Source organism: Etheostoma spectabile, chromosome 14 (genome assembly GCF_008692095.1).
Source record: "Etheostoma spectabile isolate EspeVRDwgs_2016 chromosome 14, UIUC_Espe_1.0, whole genome shotgun sequence".
Taxonomy (NCBI): domain Eukaryota; kingdom Metazoa; phylum Chordata; class Actinopteri; order Perciformes; family Percidae; genus Etheostoma; species Etheostoma spectabile.
In genome coordinates this window covers 20,742,679-20,765,577 of record NC_045746.1, presented here as the reverse complement: position 1 = coordinate 20,765,577, position 22,899 = coordinate 20,742,679, and the positions used below count along the sequence as shown (strand labels likewise).

The following is a 22,899-nucleotide window of genomic DNA, read 5'->3' as shown; positions in this document are numbered from 1 at the left end:
AAATAAAACCACATTGAATTCTCAAATAGTATATGGCTAAATACACATCCATGACGCCAGTTGGTTTTCTTCTATCAGCAATTAAAATGGCGATTATTTAATGGAAATTGTTCATAACGCTGCGCATGAGGCATCCCTCTACGTATTAGTCATATTCATTACCAAAACGAGCACATCATTTTGAAGCCAATAATCACATTTCCGGTATTGTTGTGTGTAGTTGGGCGACTTGACGCAGCTGTGAGTGGGACACATGAAGTTCATTTTCCACAGCTGGTGATGGCGGATGTTGTTGAAAAAGACACCATGAAGAATTACCACATAGCGTCTGAGAAAATTAACCCAGCGGCCAGTCGCTACCCTTACTGTATTGTGTGGACACCCATCCCCGTGTTATCGTGAGTTATCGCCGGCCACTGCTAGTCTGCTTCAGACCAAAACGTCGGCTGGAAGTGACAGCTTTATTAGCTCAACTAGCTAGCAAGACTTCCAACACTATCCTGTTGCTGCTGTGGCCTCGCTCTTAGTGAGAGTCAAATGAGTTGTTTAATATTAGCGAATAATTGAAAATGAAAATGTCGGTGCGTATGAAACGTTCAGTAAGCAAAGCCTACATTAGAAAGCCACGTTACACAAAGTAAATTAAAATGGGGAAACATTGACATTCTGAATACTTGAGGTCTTACTGTACTTAAAGTTCGCCTTCTTAAATGCACGTCAGAATACTAATTCTCCCTGCCAAGTATCTAAATTATTTTTAGTGACCGTATAGTCCTAAAGCAATGGAGTTAGTCGACGCAGATATTACAACTTTTGCAAATAATTTGTTACTTATATTTTAAACTGTTAACTTCCATTAATAAAGTGCTGGCAGCTCTGTATATCAGAACTAATTCAACAATATCAACCAATTCTTTCCCACATGAAACTGTAAGATCAGTTAGAATTTTTCCAGCACATTAGTTGGTTTGGGGGGTGAAAGTGAATTGATTTTCTCCCCCCCCCCCGTTTTCCACAAAACAGTCATGTTACATGTGTAATTTGCTAGTGCTACCTCCAACTGCAGTTTCAGTATTTTATCTATACACTTGCAAAACAACACTGGCCTTGTGTGTCCTGGCCAAAATACTACTTTTACATGTTAATATTAATATTTGCAAGGTTGTTGTTTTTTTGTTCAGATGGCTGCTTCCATTCATTGGCCACATGGGAATCTGTACTTCTACTGGTGTCATCCGGGACTTTGCTGGACCTTACTTTGTCTCAGTGAGTAATGACTGGTACTGTAGAATATTATGGCCTGTATGGGAAATTAAGTGACTTGACATTAGCACGTTGGATATCAGGTAAGGCAGTGAGCAGGAGTGTGGATGGCTTGATTTAGCAGTAGTCCACTGAAAACACCCCTTGAGCTCAAAGTAGACTGAAAAGTCTGTAACTTGCTCCCTCACGAGGCATGGCAGTCAGTCTGTTAAGGTCTATCATCATCATGGGTCAGAAGGCATGAGCCACAAGACTTAGACAACTTCAACAGACAGGTATTTCCACAACATGGGGATGCTAATGAAAAGATAAAGATACACATGGGTTGCAGAATCTAAAAGAAAACAAATGGGAAGTCAATATTCTCACATATCCATCTTCAACAAATAAGGATAAATAAAGCTGTCATTTAAATAACTTGGATATGTTAAGAATTAAAGTGCAGCATAAAACTCGTCTTACCAGCTGCCCTCTTAGTGAAGGTGAAAAGAGAGTGACTGAGAGGGAGTGGTGACCAGGTGGCCTCAATCAGGTAATTAGGGGTGACACGTGGAAGCAAGAACCAATCAGTGATGAGGAAAGGCAAAATGTTCCAGGAAGTGAGGTAGGTGAGGAAAGTGCCAATATAACAGAAAATAGGGATCTTTACTACATAGTCAATTACAATGGATTCCAGCAAAACAAGTTAACAGAAAAAATGTATTCATCCCCATCTACCAATAATCCATTTCTTTGCTCTTGATCTGTATGTTTTAGTATGTATCAGTATGTTTCAAACTATTACATTTCCCCCAAAATATGGCTAAATACTCATTAAGTTTTGTTTTGTCTTTCCCCTGCAACCAACCTAACCAAATGTAGTCACATCAACTATTTCATAAACAATGGACATACACTGTACAACCAGCGTAGATGGAGATGCAGTAACTTGGCTGTCAGGTTTCATTAAGCAGAAAGATTTAGTTTTTGTAACAAATAACTGTACATTTAGACCAAAACCAGCCCTGCATTGAAAAATGAATTTTCTAAATTTGTAACACTAAACCATATAAATGACCTGTTCCCAAAGAGCCCAAAAGTGTGTCGGTCCACATATGGGATTGTTCATCACAGCATTAGAAACAGTTTGTTTTTGAGCTAGAAATTTGATTTAGGTTTACATTTTTACAAACGTCTGGCCACGTTTGCGTTTAGTATAAGCGTAGTACAAAAAACACACAATGAGCCCAGGCAAATTAAAGAAACATGGGTACATAAATTATAACTTCATCAATTTTAAATAATAATTAGCAGTAAAACAATTCTTTTTTTTTTGCAGGAAGACAACATGGCTTTTGGAAGACCAACAAAGTACGTAAATGAAAATATTTGGGTCGTTATGGCTGATGTGACTCTCACTGATCTGTCAGTGAACATTGTTACAGAGAAGTAGTCAGAACAAAACCTGTTTCCTGACATCCGTCCTGCACAACAATACAGTTAGTGTTTCTCTTTGAATGTAGGTACTGGATCCTTGACGTTAGCAAAGTCTACGCTAGTGGCTCCAATGCCTGGGACACAGCGGTGCACGATGCTTCAGAGGAGTATAAGCACAGGATGGTAAATAGGTGCTCTTGTGGACACGCCTTTTATTCACTTTTATTAACGAAAGTGGAAACACCAGGAATGATTTGTACTCTTGTTTTCTCCCAAGCACAACCTCTGCTGTGACAACTGTCACTCACATGTCGCCATGGCTCTCAATCTGATGCGTTATGAAAACAGCACCTCTTGGAACATGGTCAACCTCTGCCTCCTTGCTCTGATCCATGGAAAACATGTGAGGTAAGAAGGGTTAACAGGGCCTGTCTCTGAGAATACGGTTTGCTGGGGTTAGAGTGATGTATGGTGTAGAGAACCAAATAAACTTTCCAGCTATGGCAAAGACAAGTTGAGTTGTTGGGGAAGGATGTGCAACATAACTTAAACAACGGGAGATTTCACAGAGATAAAAAACAATACTGATGATCTCAGTGTGTGAAAATATAAATCTGGTGTAACATCACATCAAATCTGTTTGGAGTGGACTCCATTGGCAATTTCAACCAAAACAGGCGTGACCCCATAAGCTGATGTAAATATTGCATCAACATTCATTTAAAAACATGGCAGTTATAATTCTGCGTGTTGCTCTCTACAAGTCTATTGCCGCCGTGGAACGCGCCCCTATGTCCCAGTGTGTTGTTTGTAACTGTCAATATTATGTTTCCTATATTAGGTTTTCTGAATATAAAAAAATAAGGAAATTTGGTCCCAAAAAAAAAAATAAGTCTATTGCCGTGTTTCCACTCAATGGCTCATCTCAACTTTTTTTTTGATACAAGCAGTTTTTCTTTATTCGTTTTCCACTGCGGATTGTACCCTCTAAGTGTAGGCGGAATTCTCAGCTGATTGCCATAGCAACAGCACGTGAAACGTCTGGGACATCATTTCATTTGATGTGAAAATACATGACCGACTTGCAGCACAAGGCCTCGTGTTAAACATAAAAAAAGACTCATTTTTGAATAGTTCTACTTTTTCCACATAGAAACAAACATAAGGCAGTGTTAGTACACTGGTTGGTTTTTTGATGTAGCTCTAATCTATCGCAGTGGATTTAAAGAGAAATGGTGACTGATAACTATGAAGCTGAAAGACATCCATAGAAGGACAGTTAATAGTCTTCTGTCCAAAAATATCTGCATTTTATATGCCTTAAAAGCCCAAACTAGAGCCTACCCTATAATCTGAAGCTGCTCCTTTCCAAGCCACCATGAGAAGTAGGGCTGATCCCCACGGTGATCCCGGGGGCTCGGGGAGGATTTTACTGGTATGCCTTGAACCTGTTGTGTCTCAGGATAGAAAGGAGAACCCTGATTCTTGGCAAGTAGTAAGAGTGTATATGGGGCCTTGCTCCATGCGGCCTTTGAAAACTTGTGTTACAGGGATGGACTACACATCCCAGAGGCTCTCTGGTGAGTCCCCACAGTCCCTTCCCTCTGACGTTACTTTGGTGCACAGTGGCAAATATGTCGGCAACCTTTACTTAGCTTTCCTTCTCGTATCGTCGTTATCAACGGCACAGATCAAAATGCCTCTGGGTGCAAAGAATAGACCTACAACCAATCAGAGCAAAGAAACACGACCTAAAACCAGTCAAGAGTTGCGGTAGGGTCACACATTTTCTCAAATTACTGCTAAACGGTACACTAAAATGTGTTTCTGATAACATTTTAGGTGACAAATAAGCAGCACAGAACCTTGATTCCTATTTGATCAGAACCACCATCTGTGACAGTGTGATCTGAGTTTTGTGAGCCTGGTGCGTTGCACTGGACTGAGAATGCCAGTTGTGTCCAGTAACAACGTTCAAGCATAGTCTTAATCCTGCCCCATGTTGGATACACCGTTGCGATTGGTCCGTCCAGACTCTGAACGGCTGGAAAGCTGTTTGAAATGGGAGGGACGCCTGACGTAGTATCTGCCAGAGCAAGTGAAACATGAGCTGGCAGATTGGTCTGGTTTCCAGGTAAATGGGCTTTGTACACTTGTACAAAAAAGATCCATTAGTACATATTGTTCATGGTGACACTTGGATCTCCATGCTATGCTCCTCACCTTCATTAATCTGTCTCTCTTCTCCTCGCTGTGGGGGTTCTCTGCCTGATTCAGCTGTGCAGGCTTTCTGAAGACCTGGCTGCCGTTCCTGATGCTGATGGCCATCATCCTAACAGTGACCCTGGCCATCAACCTGCGGTGACCTGGGGACCCAGGTTCAGGACACGGTGGACCCCCCTGCAGGTCCAAAGTGGGGTTGACCTTTTAAACAACAGAGGGGGAGGGGGCATCTGACACTTTCGAGCAAAAAGTATCCAAGGACGTGAAGACTACTTTCCTCCGAGAGAAGATTGTTGGGCAGGAATGTGAAACATATCCCGACACCGGCTTGGGTTTGGGGGGAGCAGGCAGCCTGTTAACTGGCACAACTCCGGCATGTGAAGCTGGAATGTCCTCGTTATGGAAATGCATTTCTGCTGAGTCATTTATTTCAGGAGAAGTGACTGAACACACCACCAACCACGCCAACAGGCGTAATGGATTATGACTATTGACAGCCTAACAGCAGGGTTAAGCCATCGCCTCCTGCAAAGTGTAGACGTTGCATTGATAGCTGAATAGAGGAACATACTTACTGTTGAAGTCTCCGAAGGAACACATTCCTGCCTTGCTTTCCGATTTTAATGATCTTACAATAATGGATTGGGAGTGTAACCCCAGGATCCCAGTGCTCCTAGAATGCCATTTTTTTTATATACTGGGGAGCACAAACATGTTAAGTCAATTAGATGCCTTTCTAGGGAATTTATTGCATTTCATGCTTGATCTAATGTAGCTCTTCTACAATACTGCGACTTAAAGCGGAACATGCCAGAGTAGTTTGTATTTTTGTGCATTTTCTTAATTAATTCCGTAGGATATCGGAAAATCTGCATCTTCTAAAAAGAAATATTTTCTCAGAGATATGTTGGACATGTATCACCTCATGGTACTATAATAGGTTTACAATAAATGTTTTCATACCTCTATCTACAGATCATCTGGGCAACGATCGTAGCAACCTCAGTGAATGTGGCTGTGGAAAATACCCAGAGAAAGACAGAATAGTTGATCTTCTGGTTTTCTAAACATGTGCCAAAGGTAGAAGAATGGAAGACCAAGTCAAACTGTATCCTTGAATATCTAACTGGTTATTTAGTGGAACAGCTCATTGGTGAGCCCAAAGCCTGTTAATGGATCAGAGTCATGAAACTTGGTCTGGTCTCTTGGTTTAGGACATTTTTCATTAGAGATATTGACTTTATAAGAAGAAGCAGGAGTCAGTGCCTAAAAAAAAAAAAAAAAAAAAAAAAAAAAAGACCTCTCTCACAGATCCTTTTATATATTATATTTTAATTTTGTGTTATTTTTGACACGTTTGGCAAAAGAAGAAGGTATTTCCACATGATGGTTGGCACTTGAAATCCGTTGCCATGGCTGTCGTGAGTAGATTTAAATCCCCTCATTGTTTGCAATCAAACAGGAAAATAAAGTGCAGAGCCCTCCCTTTTGTCCACGGTGCTGCCAGAAGCAGCAGGTAGCCAGGATCCTCAGGTTTTTCTCTCTCGCCGACCCCTGCTGAATATCCCCCGTCACCCCGGCTCCTAACCAGCGTCGCTCCTGCTGTTTTCCACATCTGCACATCAGATTCAAAGGTCATTGTGAAATGTCAGTTATGTTTCACAAAGCTTTGATCATGTACCATCCAACACCCTGCAATAAGCCAAAGTAGATGTCATTTTAAGTTTGATGTTACGGATTAAAACCCGTTTTATTTGACTGTATTTAGGGTTTAGGGCTAACACAGTGCCAGTTTTCTACATTACTCTCCTGCTTGGGCTTCTGTTGAAAGCAGATTCTGTGGCCTCTTGTGTATATTTCACCCATGTTGCCTGTAAATATTTGATCATACATTAAACATTACACTAGGTGCTCTTTACATACTTTGCAAACTTGATCGCACACTCTACAGATCTGTCCTTTGAAGAATTTACAGTGTCATTTTTATCCTCTTTACTCCACTTTTGCATATATCCTCTCTGCAGCTTTGTGCCTAAATGAATGCGGGGTTGCGTGTGTGTGTTTGTGTGTTACGCATGCACACAGCGATCGGGGAGCGCATGAAGCATGCCGGCATGTGTGTATGTTTGAGAGAGAAGTTTGTGTTTGACACATACTGTGGTTTCTTGATTAATAATCAGTGGCGTTTCATTGCAGACAACTGGCTCATGATTGGTTTTTATATGTATTACTCCATTTCCTTGTCTTAATCTAGTTCACGTTTTATGCAAATGCTGGTAAACCTTAGAAAGAATAAATAATAAATTAGACTGTAACAGGCCTGCTTATGTTAATGTTAGCTGCAGTAGCCTGTACTGTGCCGTGTGTAGCTACAGTCTCAGTAGATTAGAGCTGCATTCAGTTTATCAAAGCATTAAAACGTATAAACTGAGATTCTGCCCTCTATTTGAACAATAAATACTCTTTATGAAAAATATTGTTTTGGGAATGTTTTACAGGTTTTTTGACACTTTGGCACCAATTTCAGAACCTTGACGTCATTTTTCAAACCTCTAGACACAAAACTCACAACCAATGATCAAAATGCACATTTTTCCAAAACTCTAATACTTGTTTGCTTGGCTCCAATACACATAAGCCTAAAATGATTTTTTTCATTTAACAAAAATTACCTGTTCAATATGACACAACTTAACATCAAAGTACTACTACTTCAAATAGCAATCCACACATTACGTTTCAAATGATTGTCTATTCATTTCATTACAGTGATCTAACTATCAATTAATACTACAGCTCAAAAGTATAAGTACCTGTTGCATTACTCTTAATGCATAGTTGTATGGAGACAGAAACAAGATTCCATGTTTAGATCATGAAAGTTTCAATATGCCGAGATATATTGTTGGCAATTAGCGTGGAGCATAAACCAATTGGACTACATTATCTGGATGTAATATTTCATCATCATTCTTTTCTGTAATGTACCGTTAATCAGAAACTGTTTCTATGGTCCCGTGTACCACCTTTACTGTAAGACTGTTTACAGTATTGACAGTACTGCACTGTATGCATGCAGGCCCTTGGAACTGCCTGTCCAATTCTGCCAACTTGTTACTGATTATATATATATATATATACACTGTATATATTCGTACCACATTTTTTGCCATGCCAGAAGGTTTTTTCCAAGCTGTTTGGCTAAATGCGATGTAGATGAGAACCTGTGGCCAAATTTTTCTTTTTACAGTACAAGCAAGTTGAGGAACTCTGCATTTGATGTTTTACAGCACTGTCTTTTCTTTTCTATTTCCTAGCTAATTGTTTAGCTTTGATTCAAACAAACCTACGTTGTGATTCTACTGTATTGTTTTTCATCAATACATTTCAGATCTTCTTCAATGATTTCCCCTTGTCTGTAGTATTCTCTCTACTACTGCAGTGCTTTTACAGGGATGTATTTTCATCTAGTACCATAATGAAACCTATTTTGTACTACAATATCGAATGATTGTATGAACAACGACACAGTGAAACTATGGGTAGCTTGTGTATGGGCGATCTAAAGTAACGGTTCAATGGTATTTCACCATACATTAGTTTTTTGAACCAATGATTGTGCTAAAGTGCAAGATTTCTTTAAAGATATGAATGCAGAATGCAATGTTTTGAACAGTGGACAGCTTGTGTTACAAGTGATGACAGTTTTAAGTTTTGAAAAATGACATCAAGGTTCTGAAATTAGTAGCAAAGTGATTGTAAAAACAACTGTAAACCTTCCTCCTGTGACCTTTATATTTTAAATTATTGGGAAATTAAGATGTAGGACTTTGAATGCAAACAAGCCGACTGGTGGACCCTGTATTCAGAGTGAGGTTACTAAAAGTAGCATGTGTATACAAAAAAAATTGATATATATTATATATCTGCTCATCATGTCTAAACGGCAGTGACACTTTACGTCTCTGTCCAAATTTAGAGAATGTGCCCGTGGAAAATACTTATAGAAACAAACATGAAAAGCCATTTGGTTCTCTGTAATTGCTCTAAATGTTGGAAAATAGAAGACAAACTTTCCTTAAATATGTCACATGTTTTCTTTAGTGAAACAGCTCATTCATTACATTTGGGCAATTAAGGTAATGAGTGAGAATGAATGGCCCCTTTGAAACACAACATTGTCATTATTACAGCTTTTGACACACACACAACCATATATATATATATATATATATATATATATATATATATATATATATAAGGAGATTCAGGACTTTAGAAGATAAATAGTACACCAACCCTTTATTGGAGTGCATGTGCAAGAATGCATCATTCAATGGAGATGATCTGAATGGTTTGGATGTCCCTGCTGCGGTGCCTTGTTGTATCCAAGAGCCAGGTCCAGGAATGTGGAGACCTGTGGTTCCCGCGATTCAGTCCGCTGACAAAAGACAGTTGGGATGCTATTATTAGTGCCCTATCCATATATACTCATACCGCTCTGCAATTTCAAAACCCTCTGTTGTTTCTCTAATCCCCCAAAATATCTTTTATGCTGCAGATCATAATAGCCCACGAGGGATTTCAAGACTCCTGCAAGTGTGAAATCTGAATGTGTTTATGACTTACAGCTATAATTGCCAATAAAGATGTCTATTATTGTAGAATTTTGTCAGGAGTTTTTATTTGTTAAAACAAACTGGATTTTCCAGCATTGAATTTTGACAACTGTGTGTTCCATCAAGGCTGTCAGCAGGAGGGATGATGTTAGGATTTCACGGCGTTCTGAGCCATGAAAGGCAAAGCAGAAGTTTCTATACATGCACTCTGAAGTGATTCCAGTAATAATCATTATTTAAGCTCTCAGAATAAACACTGAGTAAAGGGAAGCCGTCTCAGCTTTGATACTCTACTATCTAGCCTAGTGGCTCCAAGTCCCACTCAGTGGCCATTATCCTGCAGAGCATCATGGCATTCAAGAGAATGGGGATCAAAGGCTTTCATTAGTCATCGTCTCCCACCCCCCACCCAACACACACACACACACACACACACACACAGACACACACACACACAGAGACACCCCTCCCCCACGTTTATCATACCACCTGGGTAGGTGGCAAAGACCAGGGACATCTATTCCACCAATTAGTAAGTAGTCAAGTTATGGCTAAGTCATTGCATTTACCAGTTTTAGTTTTTCTTTCTTTCTTTCTTTTTTTTATAAAAACCTCTATAACACAACACCAGAGTATAAAAATAAGACAATGATTCTTGACAACATACTAGTTTTTAAATCTGCCCTTCTGGGACTTTTATATCCCATTTTGTTATTTTAAAAAACAAACACCTTGCAACAGGTTTTTTGTGTGCTGCAATACAGTCACAAAAGTCCAGATTTCCATATGCAAATTTCAGGTGTGAGGGGCTGCATAATTGGATAATCGCCTTTGACGCCACATGGTTATATTTGGCCGCACCGCGCGGAACTGTGACTATGGAGAGAAAGCCGAGAGCGCAGCCACTTTCTCCTCTCCATGCCAGCAGCGGCTGCTCCAGACTGGGAGCAAGACCTCGTGGATCCGGACAGAAGCCCCTCCCCGCATATCATCGCGCCAGGCGATGGTCCTTTTAATTTCATTGTTGGAGAAGAAGCGACGCCCCGCTTCGCCACTGCAAAGGATCAAACACCCCCTATGATCAGCACGACCCCCAGTTCTGTTCTCATGGAAATCAGAGCCTGCCTCCCGGCCACACTTTTCTGCAGAGATGCAAAGTTGAAGCGCATTCCCAGCCGGGACAACGGACCCTAACGATGTCTTGGAGGAGCTGATCGTTTTATCCCTTTTCTCGTGTGCGCTTCTCTTTCGTATCTTTTGCTCGCCGTACACTTTTCTTTCTCTCCCAACATGCTGGATTTGGCGCAGCGCGTGGTCTTCTGCGCGCTCCTCGGCTCCGTTTACGCGTCGTGCCCTCCGCGCTGCGAGTGCTCCGAGGCGGCTCACACCGTGAAGTGCGTCTCCAGAGACCTTCGGAGTGTCCCGACCGGGATCCCCGGATACACCCGGAATCTGTTCATCACGGGGAATCAGATCCGTCGAATCGGTCCGGAGTGTTTTAAAGGGCTGGATAATGTGACGAACCTGTCTCTGAGCAACAACAGGTAAGACTCTCCTAGTGACTCCTGTCTCTGTCATTATCATAATGCAATGCAAACATATCGAGGGGAATCCAAAATGCATAATTCCTCTAAGATACATTTAACAGAAGACGTAGGCTATTTTTAGTCATCAGTTCAGTCCAGATTGTTCCAGAAATATAGCAGCCAAGCAGATTTCATCATTTTCTTTAAAGAGGGGTTTTGCAGACTTTTAAAGTGTATTATAATGACAACTACATTACATTTTAGTTTTACTTTGATCCAGTGTCTAAAATCATCACTTTCCCCCAACATTGTTGCTCTTGTATGTGATTTGAAAGTGTGAATGATATCTCATGGATCTCCTCAAATCCAGAATTTCCGAGGTGGAGTCCCACACCTTTGCCGGACTCCGCAGCCTCCGCTCCCTGGATTTGAGCAACAACCAGTTAGCAGTGGTTCACCCCGAAGCCTTCACTGTGCAGAACCAGTCTCTGCGGGACCTCAACCTGAGCCGAGCCCTCTACAACCACTCGTCTGTGATGGACTTGGCCACGTCTCTGCGCTGGAGCTCCCTGGGGATGCTGAAGGGACTGGACCTCTCCCACAACGGCCTCATCTATTTACCCTCGCACATCTTCTCCCACCTGGGCAGCCTGCAGCGGCTCCAGCTTTCCAACAACTCCCTGGTGGCCATCCACAACTCCACCTTCTCGGGTTTGGATTGTCTGCAGGAGCTGGACCTGACCCTCAACGCCCTGAAGACGATGTCCGAGGAGGGCCTGCGAGAGCTGGACTCCCTGCCCAGAGCCAATCTCCTGCTGGGGGAAAACCCCTTCACATGCACGTGTGGAATCGAACCATTTGCTCTGTGGCTCAACAGATCACAGGGACGCATTAGTGACGCCATGGGCCTGGTGTGCGCCTTCCCAGCCAGCATGAGAAACACATCCATGCTGGCTGTGGGCACGCTGACGCTGGGTTGCCACCAGAGCGGCGCGGGGGCGGACCTTGCTTTGCAGACCTCTTACGTCTTCTTGGGTATAGTCCTGGGCTTCGTTGGCCTGATCTTCCTCTTTGTACTTTATCTCAACCGCAAGGGCATCAAGAAGCGCATCAATGACTTGCGCGACGCCTGCCGGGAGGTGTGGGAGGGCTACCACTACCGCTTTGAGATCGACTCTGACCCCAGGTTATCACAGGTCTGCACGAGCGTTGACGCGTGAAATGGACTCTTTTCTAATCCATTCATCAGACTACATCTACACTACGTTTTGATTTAAAAAAAAGAAAAGAAAAAAGAATAGCTTTTGTGAAGTTCAGGCCTCGCGTGCAAACCACTTTGGTGTTCCGGAGCCCGTCAAAAAGACATTTGGAAACACTGCTGACACGTTTATATTTGAAAACTCGGTTTGCCTTGTAATCTGGACGGGCACAAACAGAGACCTTTGGAAACGACAACGCATGTCACTCAGTCTTATGGGTTAGGTAGCTGACATACATTTCAGTAATAGTTCCACCTCGTCATTGGTCCAAGCTAATATGGATGGAGATTATTTCTGCAACTGGAGCTAAAACTTGTGTGAAAACGCTGCTTCAAAATTAAAACGTCGTAGCACAGATATAGCCTTTGTAGCAAAATGTAAAAAGTGTACAGATTTGTCTGTAAATATATTCATACAACAATGTTAACAATCTTTCAGCTTTGTTGTTTAAAGCATGCACTGCTCCTTTAATACAGCCACTCTCAGATTGGTTTGTGAGTCAAATGGACATGATTGTTGTACAGGGAGTTCCCGGATGGACATTTCTTATGTTCTTGCCTGCTCCTTATGTCCACACAAAGGCAACAGCAAGTGCCTAAAGTCAGCTAGGTGCTTGTTTCCTAATCAGAGGGATCTAAACTGAACTCACTCTCTACATGGCTCATTTGCATTCATCACTCTGTCAGATCCTGTCTTCATATTTGGCACGTAGAAAAGCAACAAAATCCTGCAATAAAATCCTGACACTAAAAAACAAACAAAAACAAGCCTCTGGGAATTTAAAGCACAATCGCTCTTTCATCTTTGAACCATTTCAAGCCCTTTGGTCACCGCGTCCCTCAGCCCCAGGGTGCCACAGAGGAATTAAGCTTTCCTAAAATCACCACCCTGCTCCTCTTTTGGCTGTTGGATTTGAAGGGGCGGACAATTCAGTGCAGAGCAGCGGAAATCTCTCTCTCTCTCTCTCTCTCTCTCTCTCTCTCTCTCTCTCTCTCTCTCTCTGCTTTTGTTTTTGCCAACTGCTTGAGTTTTATTGTCAAAATGATGAGAACCAGTCCTGGGCTGAGGCCTCTGAAAGCAATCTCCCCCCTCCCTCCTTTTAAGACAACAGCCGCTCTGGAGGCACTTTGAAAGAAAAGTCTGGCTCTACACGTTTTTCTGTTTAGGGGGAACCCCCCCCCCCCCCCCACTCCCCAATGATAAGATACAGATGATTCTGAAACACCAGCTACATTGTTTCATTCAGCAGTTTGCTCTGACCAGTGGAGTACGCCTTATGAAAAGAAAGACTGTGTTCTTAACCTTTTGGTTTTTCTCCTACCTTCTATGCTTCCACAGTTGGGGTTATGCAATGCTAAGAAATGTGTTGTTTTCTAAGAGCCATTCCTCAGAATAACACTGGCTCGAGAGCTGTACATGAATGTCAATACATTTATTTCTCAACCTTTAGATTTACACGCATGTGTCAATTGGATGAAGTTGTAACCTGCATGAATCCCAATGAAAACATGTTCTTCTTTTCTCAAATGTCACATGTTGTTGAGACTCTCACATTGTTCAAAGCCAAAGCAGCATCTTCATCAAGATGTTCTCCAAACTCCTCCTAGCGATCCAGATATGTTAATACCAAGGAGACATGTTACTGCATGTGTAATGACAAAATAAAGCTCTAGAAAGTCGTGTCTGTATCCTCATTTGGCGCACATGTAATCCGCATCAATGAATGCATTCCTAATATTTACGCACTTAACTGGTGGTATCATTTCTCCGAGCTGCAGAACCACATTAAGCCGGGCATTTACTCGCCGAGGAGAAAACAATTGAGGCTCGTACACTGATCACAAAGGGCGGCTCGGATGGCGAGACGCCTCAAATAAGCTTTGTTTTCCGGTGCAAAAGAGATGCCTTGTGAGACCCGTTCTCCCTCTCTGTCCTCACAGACAGCCATTATGCCGCCGCATAATAGGATTCACTCACGGTGACAAAGTTGAGCGCTCTCATCCAGCTATTGTTAAAGTGGCATCATTCTTAATAATTGCCTGTGGGAGAAAATCCCAAGAGTTTTCTTTTTCTAATACGGAGCGTGTGTCCCCCGGGGCGTTAGGCCAGCCGCGGGTTATTGGTGGCGGTTGGCGGAACCGAGAGAAGAAAGATCATTCCCTGTATGTCATTACTTCCGCTTTCCCTCATTAAAGTGTGGATTAGGACCTGGGCCTTTTTTGTCTTTTTATGAGTCAGGCTATTTGAAAAATATATGGTCCGTTTGCTATATGGCTGTGCAAGACTGTCTCAGCAGGAATGCAATGAAAACAGAGGCACCCTACAAACGCATCCAGGCGTTCTCCATTACTCCCAGTGTAGAGAGGCTTGTTAAAAACACAAAAAATGCTCCAATTACAGTGTTCTTTCAGACTGTTGCACACATCTGATTAAAGATCACGTCTTTATTTCAACTTTGCTTGCTATGTCTTGCATTCCCACAAGCCATTTGTTATACCGCTGAGGTTTTCTTTCAAGGAAGCGGTTTTAAAAACAGCTTTATGTTGATGTATGTACACCATGTGGTTTTTGCTATTGCAAAAAAGAAAATACAAATTGAATTATTTTTTTTAATTTTTTCTCAGTGTTGAGAATGTTCCTCTGGAGTACAGCGGGCTTTTCATTTCATAGAGCTCCTGTCTCCGGGAACATCTTGGCGCTATTACACAGCTTTAATGGCCATGATAGGGAATATGCCTTAAAAGTGAACACCACATCTGTGAGGAATTGAACATGTTAAAAACAGACCACAACAGTCAGCAGCATGACGACAGAGACAAAGTGACATCCCCCCCCCTCCCCCATCCCACCCCACCAGCATGCTATGACAAATACAGCTGTCTCCCTCTCAACTGTGACACACGTCATCATTTACGTTTACCATCTCACACACAGACATCTGATACAGTCTGCTTTCCATTTGGTTCCCCACTTTTCAAAGCAAACCAGGCATAGGACTCAAACAAAGTCTAGCATCCCTTATCTTCCCTTTCCGTCTTTTAACAATAAACTTAGTTGCCGTGGTGGAATGTAACTAAGTACTGTACAAATGCGAGGTACTATATTGAGTCTTGTGTTTCCATGCCACTTTCTACTTCTATTCCGCTACATTTCAGAGGGAAATATTGTTCTTTTTACTCCACTACATTCATCTGACCTGGACTCAGGACTGTGCAACACGTTCCCCCCCCCCCTTCTTTTATCTCTGCACTACCTATACTTTATATTTTTATATTTTATATTCTTATATTTTATATTTTTATATTTTGTGTCAACACTGTAAAGGGGTTGCTTCAATCTCACTGCACAGGTACTGCACTCGTGTATAATGACAATAAAGGCATTCTATTCTATTCTAGTTACTTTACAGATTAACATTTTTTGCACGCAAAACAGTTTATAAAATGTGATGTTTTATTATAAATTAAACTACCCAAAAACGGCCTACAAGTCCAGCTGAAATGATTAGACCATTAATCACTTAGTTGACAGAACTGTTTGGATCGTTTCCAGTTTCTAAAATGGGATTTTTCTGCATTGAGTCCTTTACATTTTTTTGAATACTTTATGTGCATTTTCCTGACAATACTTACATATTTTTACTTAAGTAACATTTTCAATGCAGGACTTTGACTTGTAACAGAACTTGGACCAAGGTAAAAGATCTGAATTCTTCTTCCAAGGCTGCTTATTTGTGACGTGAGCTTCCTGTATGCCAATCCATCATGTCAGTAAAGGTGTAGACTAAACCACAGAAGTGGTTCCAGCGGGGTAGCACCCATTGTTCTGCTGCTCACTTGATCAATGGGACTAATTGGGTTTGCCAGAGGATGCAGGCAAGGAGGAGTTGGTACAGCTGGCCCAACTACCCATTAAAGCCAACTGGACCCCCCATTTATCACCCATTAAAGCCAACTGGACCCCCATTTATCACTTTCATAAAGGCTGGAGCTAACACACAGAGCACACAGTACACACATACCTGAATCCTGGTATTCGTTAAAACTGTATTCAGATACTCTCTCTTCTTTCTGACATCACTATTCAAAGTCATACATTTGGCTAAAGCAGCTCCTTAGTTTACTTTGTCAAAATTGTAATAATTAAAAAAGATAAAAATGTAAACAAAAAAATGCTTGCATTGATAGCATGCATTAGTGTTCTCTGGGTAGTGCAGCACACATGTTAAGTAGTACAATATTTGTGTGGATGGGTACTAAAATAAATTCATTACAGTATAGCACTTGAGTGGTGGAAGAAGTATTTAGATTCTTTACTTAAGTAAAAGTACTAATACCACACTGTAAAAATACTCCGTCACAAGTAAAAGTCATGCATTGAAAGTAGTACTTAAGTATCATATTAAATATTAAATATAAAAATATAAAATATTAAAATACTCAATGCAGAAAAATTCTCACATTTTAGAAACTGGAAATCGTTATATTGTTGGGATATATATGATAAAAACATGGTATTTAAAAACTACATTAAGTAACTAAAGCTGTCAGATTAAAGTAGTGGAGTAAAGCTACAGTATTTCTCTACTAAATGTAGTGGAGTAGAAGTAGAATCTGGCAGTACATGTAAAGTACAAGTACATCAAATCTGTACTTATGTACAGTAATTGAGTAAATGTACTTAGTTACCATCCACCACTGCTCGTCCCATCCGTGAGATAATAAGAAGGCAGTAAGCATGATTGGTCCACATACAGTAAAGGAAATAAGACTATTACTGTTACCCTATTACCCTACTGTCATTTCTGACTACTTGATATACAAATCTCTATGTTTAAGTACATGTGAGACCCTAGCTAAACTGGTTTTGTTAATGGTGTTTTTCCCCTGCATGGTACCTCGTTGACTCGCCTTTTTGGTTTTTCCCCTATGAAAAAAAGGGCCTGGTTCCTGCCAGCAGGTACTTTTAGTATCACCTCCGTTGAGGTTCCAAGCGAGCGGAGGCGATACCAAAAGGCACGAAGCAATACTAATCTGCAAAGGAAAAGGAGGACGGGGTACCGCGGTCGCATCGAGCAGGTACCATGTAACATGAAAACACCATGAGAGAAGCCCTTCTTTGGTTTTGCTGGTGGAAACAAACCAGCTTTAACGCAGCTAAACAGGCTGAAGACAGGCAGCTGGACTCTGGACGGTAGAACCTGAGATTACATGCTACCGTTACAACTACAGAGGGGTTGTTGAGAGGTTGGGTTCTTCTATCAACATGAACCTGCAACACAAAACCATCTTACCAGCTGCCCTCTTAGTAAAGTAGGGTGACCAGACGTCCCCGGTTTCCGGGGACAGTCCCCGATTTTGGCGACCTGTTCCCGGCTGGATCTGTCCCCGGTTTTCACTGTGACTGACAGACCCGAAATTGGAATGAAAGAAAGAAAATACTGACAAAACGTAGCCAATGGTCGCACACCCTACACACGCAGGCTCAAGGCAGCCAGAGCTGCTCAGAGATGTTTTAGAAAGCCGTATTTTACGATGCTAAAAATACTGATTATTTTCATGGAGTCTGGTGGGTTTAGCGAACGCAATTACGCAGACTTTTATGTTTTAAAAAGGATCTTAATCTTTAACAGGAAGGTCCACCTCCTTAGAAATCCTTTCCATAATGTTGTCAAACATTATTCTGAGTCTGTGAGCAGCAAAACAAGCACTTTTATGAACGTAAATACAAGCTGGACCAATATCCTGTTAACTTACATTGTAGCTTGTTTCTGCCGACTGGAGCGATCTTGTTTAATACTGCATCAATGTCAAAGGAAAATATGTCCTTAATAGTTTTTAATGTATCTGATTCTCAAGGAGCTGTTGCAGAAACAAGCCTTGAGCAGTAAAGCAAAAGCTGTCAGTAGTTCAGTAAACATTACAACATTATGAAATATTAAGACTTTCTATCTTGAAATATTAGGACTATTAGGACTTTCTATTTTGAAATATTAAGACTTTCTATCTTGAAATATTAGGACATTTTATCTTGAACTATTAGGACTTTTTATCTTGAAGTATTAGGATTTTTTATCTTGAAATATTAGGACTTTCTATCTTGAAACATTCCCCTCTGAGGTGTAGTGGAGTGGAGTAGGAAGTAGCAGCAGGGGGGGTCTAGGATCAGATCAGCCCCTAATGAGAACAGCTCTAGGTCTAGTGTCCCCGTTTTAAGTTTTACAAAAATAAAAACATTACTTGTTTTGGAGGTAAATACGCTTCGGAGCTGAAAATGTCCCCAGATGTTGTCTGAGAAATCTGGTCACCTTATAGTAAAGGTGAACAGAGAGTGACTGAGAGGTAGTGGTGACCAGGTGGACTCAATCAGGTAATTAGGGGTGACACGTGGAAGGGAAGTGAGCTACAGGTAGTGAGGTAGGTGAGGAAAGCAATTGCCAAAAGATAAAAATAGGGATCTTTACCGGTACAGCCTCTGGGCGTTAAAACTGAGCTCCCATTAGCGTTAGTTTCATTGCAAAACAGGCAGGTTGCCCAGTCAAAACTATGCACTTTAACTAGCTTACCCAGGGCCAGACGCATGAGTAAAATCATCATATTTAAGTTGATGCTCTGCTTGTTCAACAGTTGTTTGATAAATTAAAAACATCCAGAGAGGATTTGAATTGCTATTTTTCGTGGAACATTTGGACCCCGCAAAAGAACAATGTCACGTAAAATATTAAGCAAAGTTAACAGTTCAATACAGTAACGCAAGCTATTTAAATTAGCTGGTCACATGGTTAAACCTCATTGTCTCTTACCGGTGTATCGTTGTGTGTACTCCGTCCATACATCCCACCAACCGGTCCTAAACCGTCCCAGTGTGAGAGGAAAGAACCAAACATGCCTGCTTTGTTGCACGATCCAATTTTTTGGTTCAAAATTCAGAGTGTAGCTTGCTAGCTCGTAGGCTGTTGTTGTTTCCTGGAGGAATTTCGAGAATGGCAACACACAGAGAGCAGAAGGCCTGATGTCAGCCTTTATCCTGGAAATGTTCTTCAGTTGATCCAGACAACAGAAGCAGCCACCCACAAAGCTTTGCACGTACCAACAGCCTTAAAGAGCAACTCTCGCCAAAATGCAACCTAGGGTGTTTTTGTGAATGTACCTGAGTCAAACTTTAGTTTAAACACATATTTAGGACGGACACGCAACTTTTAACATATACCGTATTTTTGATTTTCGGTCAAATGGCCTTTTGAATGGGAGTGCTAGGGTCCACTACTATGATTGCATCAAAATCATAATTTTTAAAACACTAAGAAGGCTCGACACAACATGAGACTGTGCTCCAAGTATCACCAGGGGCTCTACACTCAGCATTGTTGGTGTAAACAGACTACACAACTTACCAAAAAGAAAGGTTTTAACAACTCACTGTAGCTGTTGGTGGATCCGCTCTCCGCCATCTTGCCAGTCAAAATAAGTCGATCTCCAAATGCAAATGAACGGAGTCCTTAGGAGGAAATGTCATTTCTATATGGCGCTCCTTTTTCAACTAAAAAGTCAATATTGGTTTTCACTAACCACAAAACGATGAAATCTCCGTGCATTCATATGGAACTAAGCTTTAGGAGCTTTACTCTCCTCCCTGTTATGTTGCATCCGGAGATGGACTCATTTTTTTTCCCTGGGCCGTGAGCACACTTAACACGTAACAAGCAATGACCCTTCACATGTAATACGTTGACTTTCTTTCAGGGACAAACTTAATGGAGCTTGTGCAATTATTACAATTAAAACTCACAACGCAAATGGATTTGATTTCAGTACCGCTTGGGTATGGTTGCCACAGAGTTTGTACAACATGAATGTGTTCACATGTCACAATGGGATTCTTTATGCTTTTGAAATTTAAACAAAAACCTCCTGGTGCTGAACCGCAATGGTTCCCTTAGACCAGTGGAAAATGGGAAACAAATGTTCTGTCTCGTGTAAAACTCTCCACTGCAACAATGCAGCTTCCCTCTGAAGTCTTCACGACTGTTTCTCCATTGATCTCCAAATTGACTACAACTGTAAAAGGAGCGACAGCACTGCTCTGGCAGGCTCTGGCAGGCTTCAAAGCCCCCCCCATCCTGACTCCCACAATTTCCCCTCCTCTGGGCCTCGGAGCAGAGAGTGTCCTGAAACCTTGTTGTGGGCACCGCTGTCCTCCAGCTGGCCACGAATCGGCCTCTCCATCCATGTGGCTTGTCACAAGTTTTGTTTTGCTGTTGCTGTGGTTGTTTATAGGAGAATAAGGTTAGGGAGTTTTCAATAAGAGAGACATATTTCCCGGTGCCCCATCCGGCCTCATTCTCTCACACTGTGAACGAGCCCCTCCAGCTGCTGAAATTCATACAAAAGGTACCCCTTTTCTGCTTTAGGTTCTCACAAAGATCATCAAGGGAGAACAGCAAAGTATAAAGATGCACTGTTCTGATGGCAACGAAACATAATCAAGCCCTCATATTGATTAGGCATACGAGAAGGATAACCCCCACTATGATTCATTTAAGAGTCTCTCCTCTCGTCCTTTCAAAAAAAAGGAATAGGGCCAGTGTTGCTGGTTGATTATAAATGGCTTTGGCCCGTTTTAAAGAAGGACAAGATACTCAAAACTCCTGCACTACTTCATCACCTGCCTAATGCATAAATGAGTTGGGTTGGAATTCAGCAGATACCCGTGAAGAAAAAAATCCCATTCATTTTCTCCATAAGGATTTTGATTATTAGCCATAATGTCTGAACCATCCAAGGTAGACTCACCACGGAGGAACGACACGCAGAAAAGGGCCCAACGTCAAAGTCGAACCCCAGCCCACCGCGTCAGGGAGTAAACCTCCACACAGGACGGCCGCGCTACCAACTGAGCCATCTGCCCACCCTTGCCAAATGTTTTTGAGCCAAATCAAATGTTTATGGTCACGATTCATCTCGTAGCTTCAAACTCTTTATGTAAGCATTTCATGAAACGTCAATGGAGCAATTAAATGGGAAAAATCCCTTCCAGAACCAGAGCCGCTCAAAAAGTTGTGCTTGTTTAAAAAAAAAAACGTCAAAATGTGTAAACTTTCATATTTACTTGGTTTATTGCTGGTTGTGGTTGTTTTCCCCTTGTTAGTCCTGTTACAGTAGAAGACATTTCAAGAGAATATTAAAGCTGCAGTAATCAATATTTGAATGCAAACTACGAGCCAACTTTCCCTTAGTTATACAGTCATTTTAACGTCTTTCAGCTTCTTGTTTTGGTCCAGGCTCACTGCGGCAGCAGGGAGCCAAAGGCTTCTAATAAACTCACTGTACGCTACATTCCCAGCACCAAACAGGCAGACAGTCAGTTAGGGGGCTTTCACATCAGGGACCAGGTCCCAGAACCAAATACAGTTAGTTTGATTAGCGTGAACGCTGTATATCGTACCCAAGCCCGGTTGGTCACTTCGCTGTCGGCTTCGACCTGCAGTTGGAGCGCCAGCAGCAGGCCACGCCGCGCTATGAAAACTTATATTTGTATTTGTGGCCATCACTCCTGTCATTGAGATTTGGGACACCAACATCACAAAAAAAGAGAAGTCAAAAGGAGTAAGAAACATGAGCGACGCTTCTACTTTGACCTACCCTACTGTACTCACTTTTAGTTTTCCCTCCAGATAAAGTGGGTTTGATAATCTGGCTACACTGTTATTGCCGTAGTGATGTAATCATGTTTCCTGACCTCAGCAGTTACTTTGGTGAGAACTGTGTTCATAACTAATAGGAAACCCTGTATGGACCAAGTAAGGACTGTGGACCAGTTGCTGGAGAGGTGCCAGTTCACCTCCTGGGCACAGCTGGGGCATCCTTGAGCATTGCACCAAACCCCCAACTGCTCGGGGTGCCTTCCATGGGCGGCCCCCTCACTCTGACTCTCTTTACGTATTCGGGCCTGTGTGTAATGTGTAATATAGCAACAGAGTGTGACAGAGGAACAGCGTGTTCCCTGTGGATTTATAAAGTATCTATTCTTCTTCTTCTTATCATGACCAAAACTACAACAATACCTGATATTATCCAAACTTTAGCTTGAGAACATTTAGTTTTTTAGCTCGAGCTGTGGGTGGAATGTGTTGGGTGTGAACTCTCCGTAGGTAGTTTGACCTCTCGCCTTCCTGGAGGGCGGAGACTTAAGCTCATTATTATTACCTTCGTTATTTCAAATGCTGGACCAGATGCCGGAGCGGGAGGGAGCCCAGGGCACCCAACAGGGATCTGAGGCACCTGATTGGTCAGGGGGAGAGGAATGGTTTGAAGGCCAAAGGGTAGATTCTTCCGGAGAGGAGACACCATCTGCTGACCGCCTCTCTCTGATTTCACAGCATCTTGATACAGTAAGGACTTTGAGGAGATGACGCTGCTGAATTTGGAAGAGGACGCTCTCCTACAGGGTAATACAAGGCCAACAGCACGGCTTGTTACATCCACATTACACAAAATAATAAATCTCTCACCATCATGTCTGGGAAACCTGTAATTAAATGTTTTAGTTATGTTTTGTAATTAAACTGTTTTCCTTGAAGTGTTTATGAAACTC

At 41.9% G+C, this 22,899-nt stretch overlaps 2 protein-coding genes across 3 annotated transcripts; both read left to right on the top strand.

The window, feature by feature from the left end:
- The first annotated feature begins 203 nt into the window (after window positions 1-203).
- Window positions 204-13,593, top strand: tmem222b (transmembrane protein 222b). Of its 2 annotated transcripts, XM_032535161.1 has the most exons (7): window positions 204-398; window positions 1,182-1,266; window positions 2,582-2,613; window positions 2,766-2,862; window positions 2,957-3,087; window positions 4,957-5,069; window positions 13,473-13,593. In XM_032535161.1, exons 1-6 carry the CDS (start codon window positions 280-282, stop codon window positions 5,042-5,044), a joined length of 552 nt encoding a protein of 183 aa, XP_032391052.1. In that variant the 5' UTR covers window positions 204-279; the 3' UTR covers window positions 5,045-5,069; window positions 13,473-13,593. The 2 variants fall into 2 exon arrangements, with proteins under 2 accessions (XP_032391052.1, XP_032391051.1); XM_032535160.1 differs by lacking the exon at window positions 13,473-13,593 and having other exon boundaries at window positions 4,957-9,566.
- On the top strand, window positions 10,415-13,022 carry tpbg1b (trophoblast glycoprotein 1b). Its single transcript, XM_032535156.1, has 2 exons — window positions 10,415-11,065; window positions 11,418-13,022. The coding sequence occupies exons 1-2, from the start codon at window positions 10,812-10,814 to the stop codon at window positions 12,265-12,267; spliced, it is 1,104 nt and encodes a 367-aa protein (XP_032391047.1). The 5' UTR covers window positions 10,415-10,811; the 3' UTR covers window positions 12,268-13,022.
- Window positions 13,594-22,899: the final 9,306 nt, after the last annotated feature.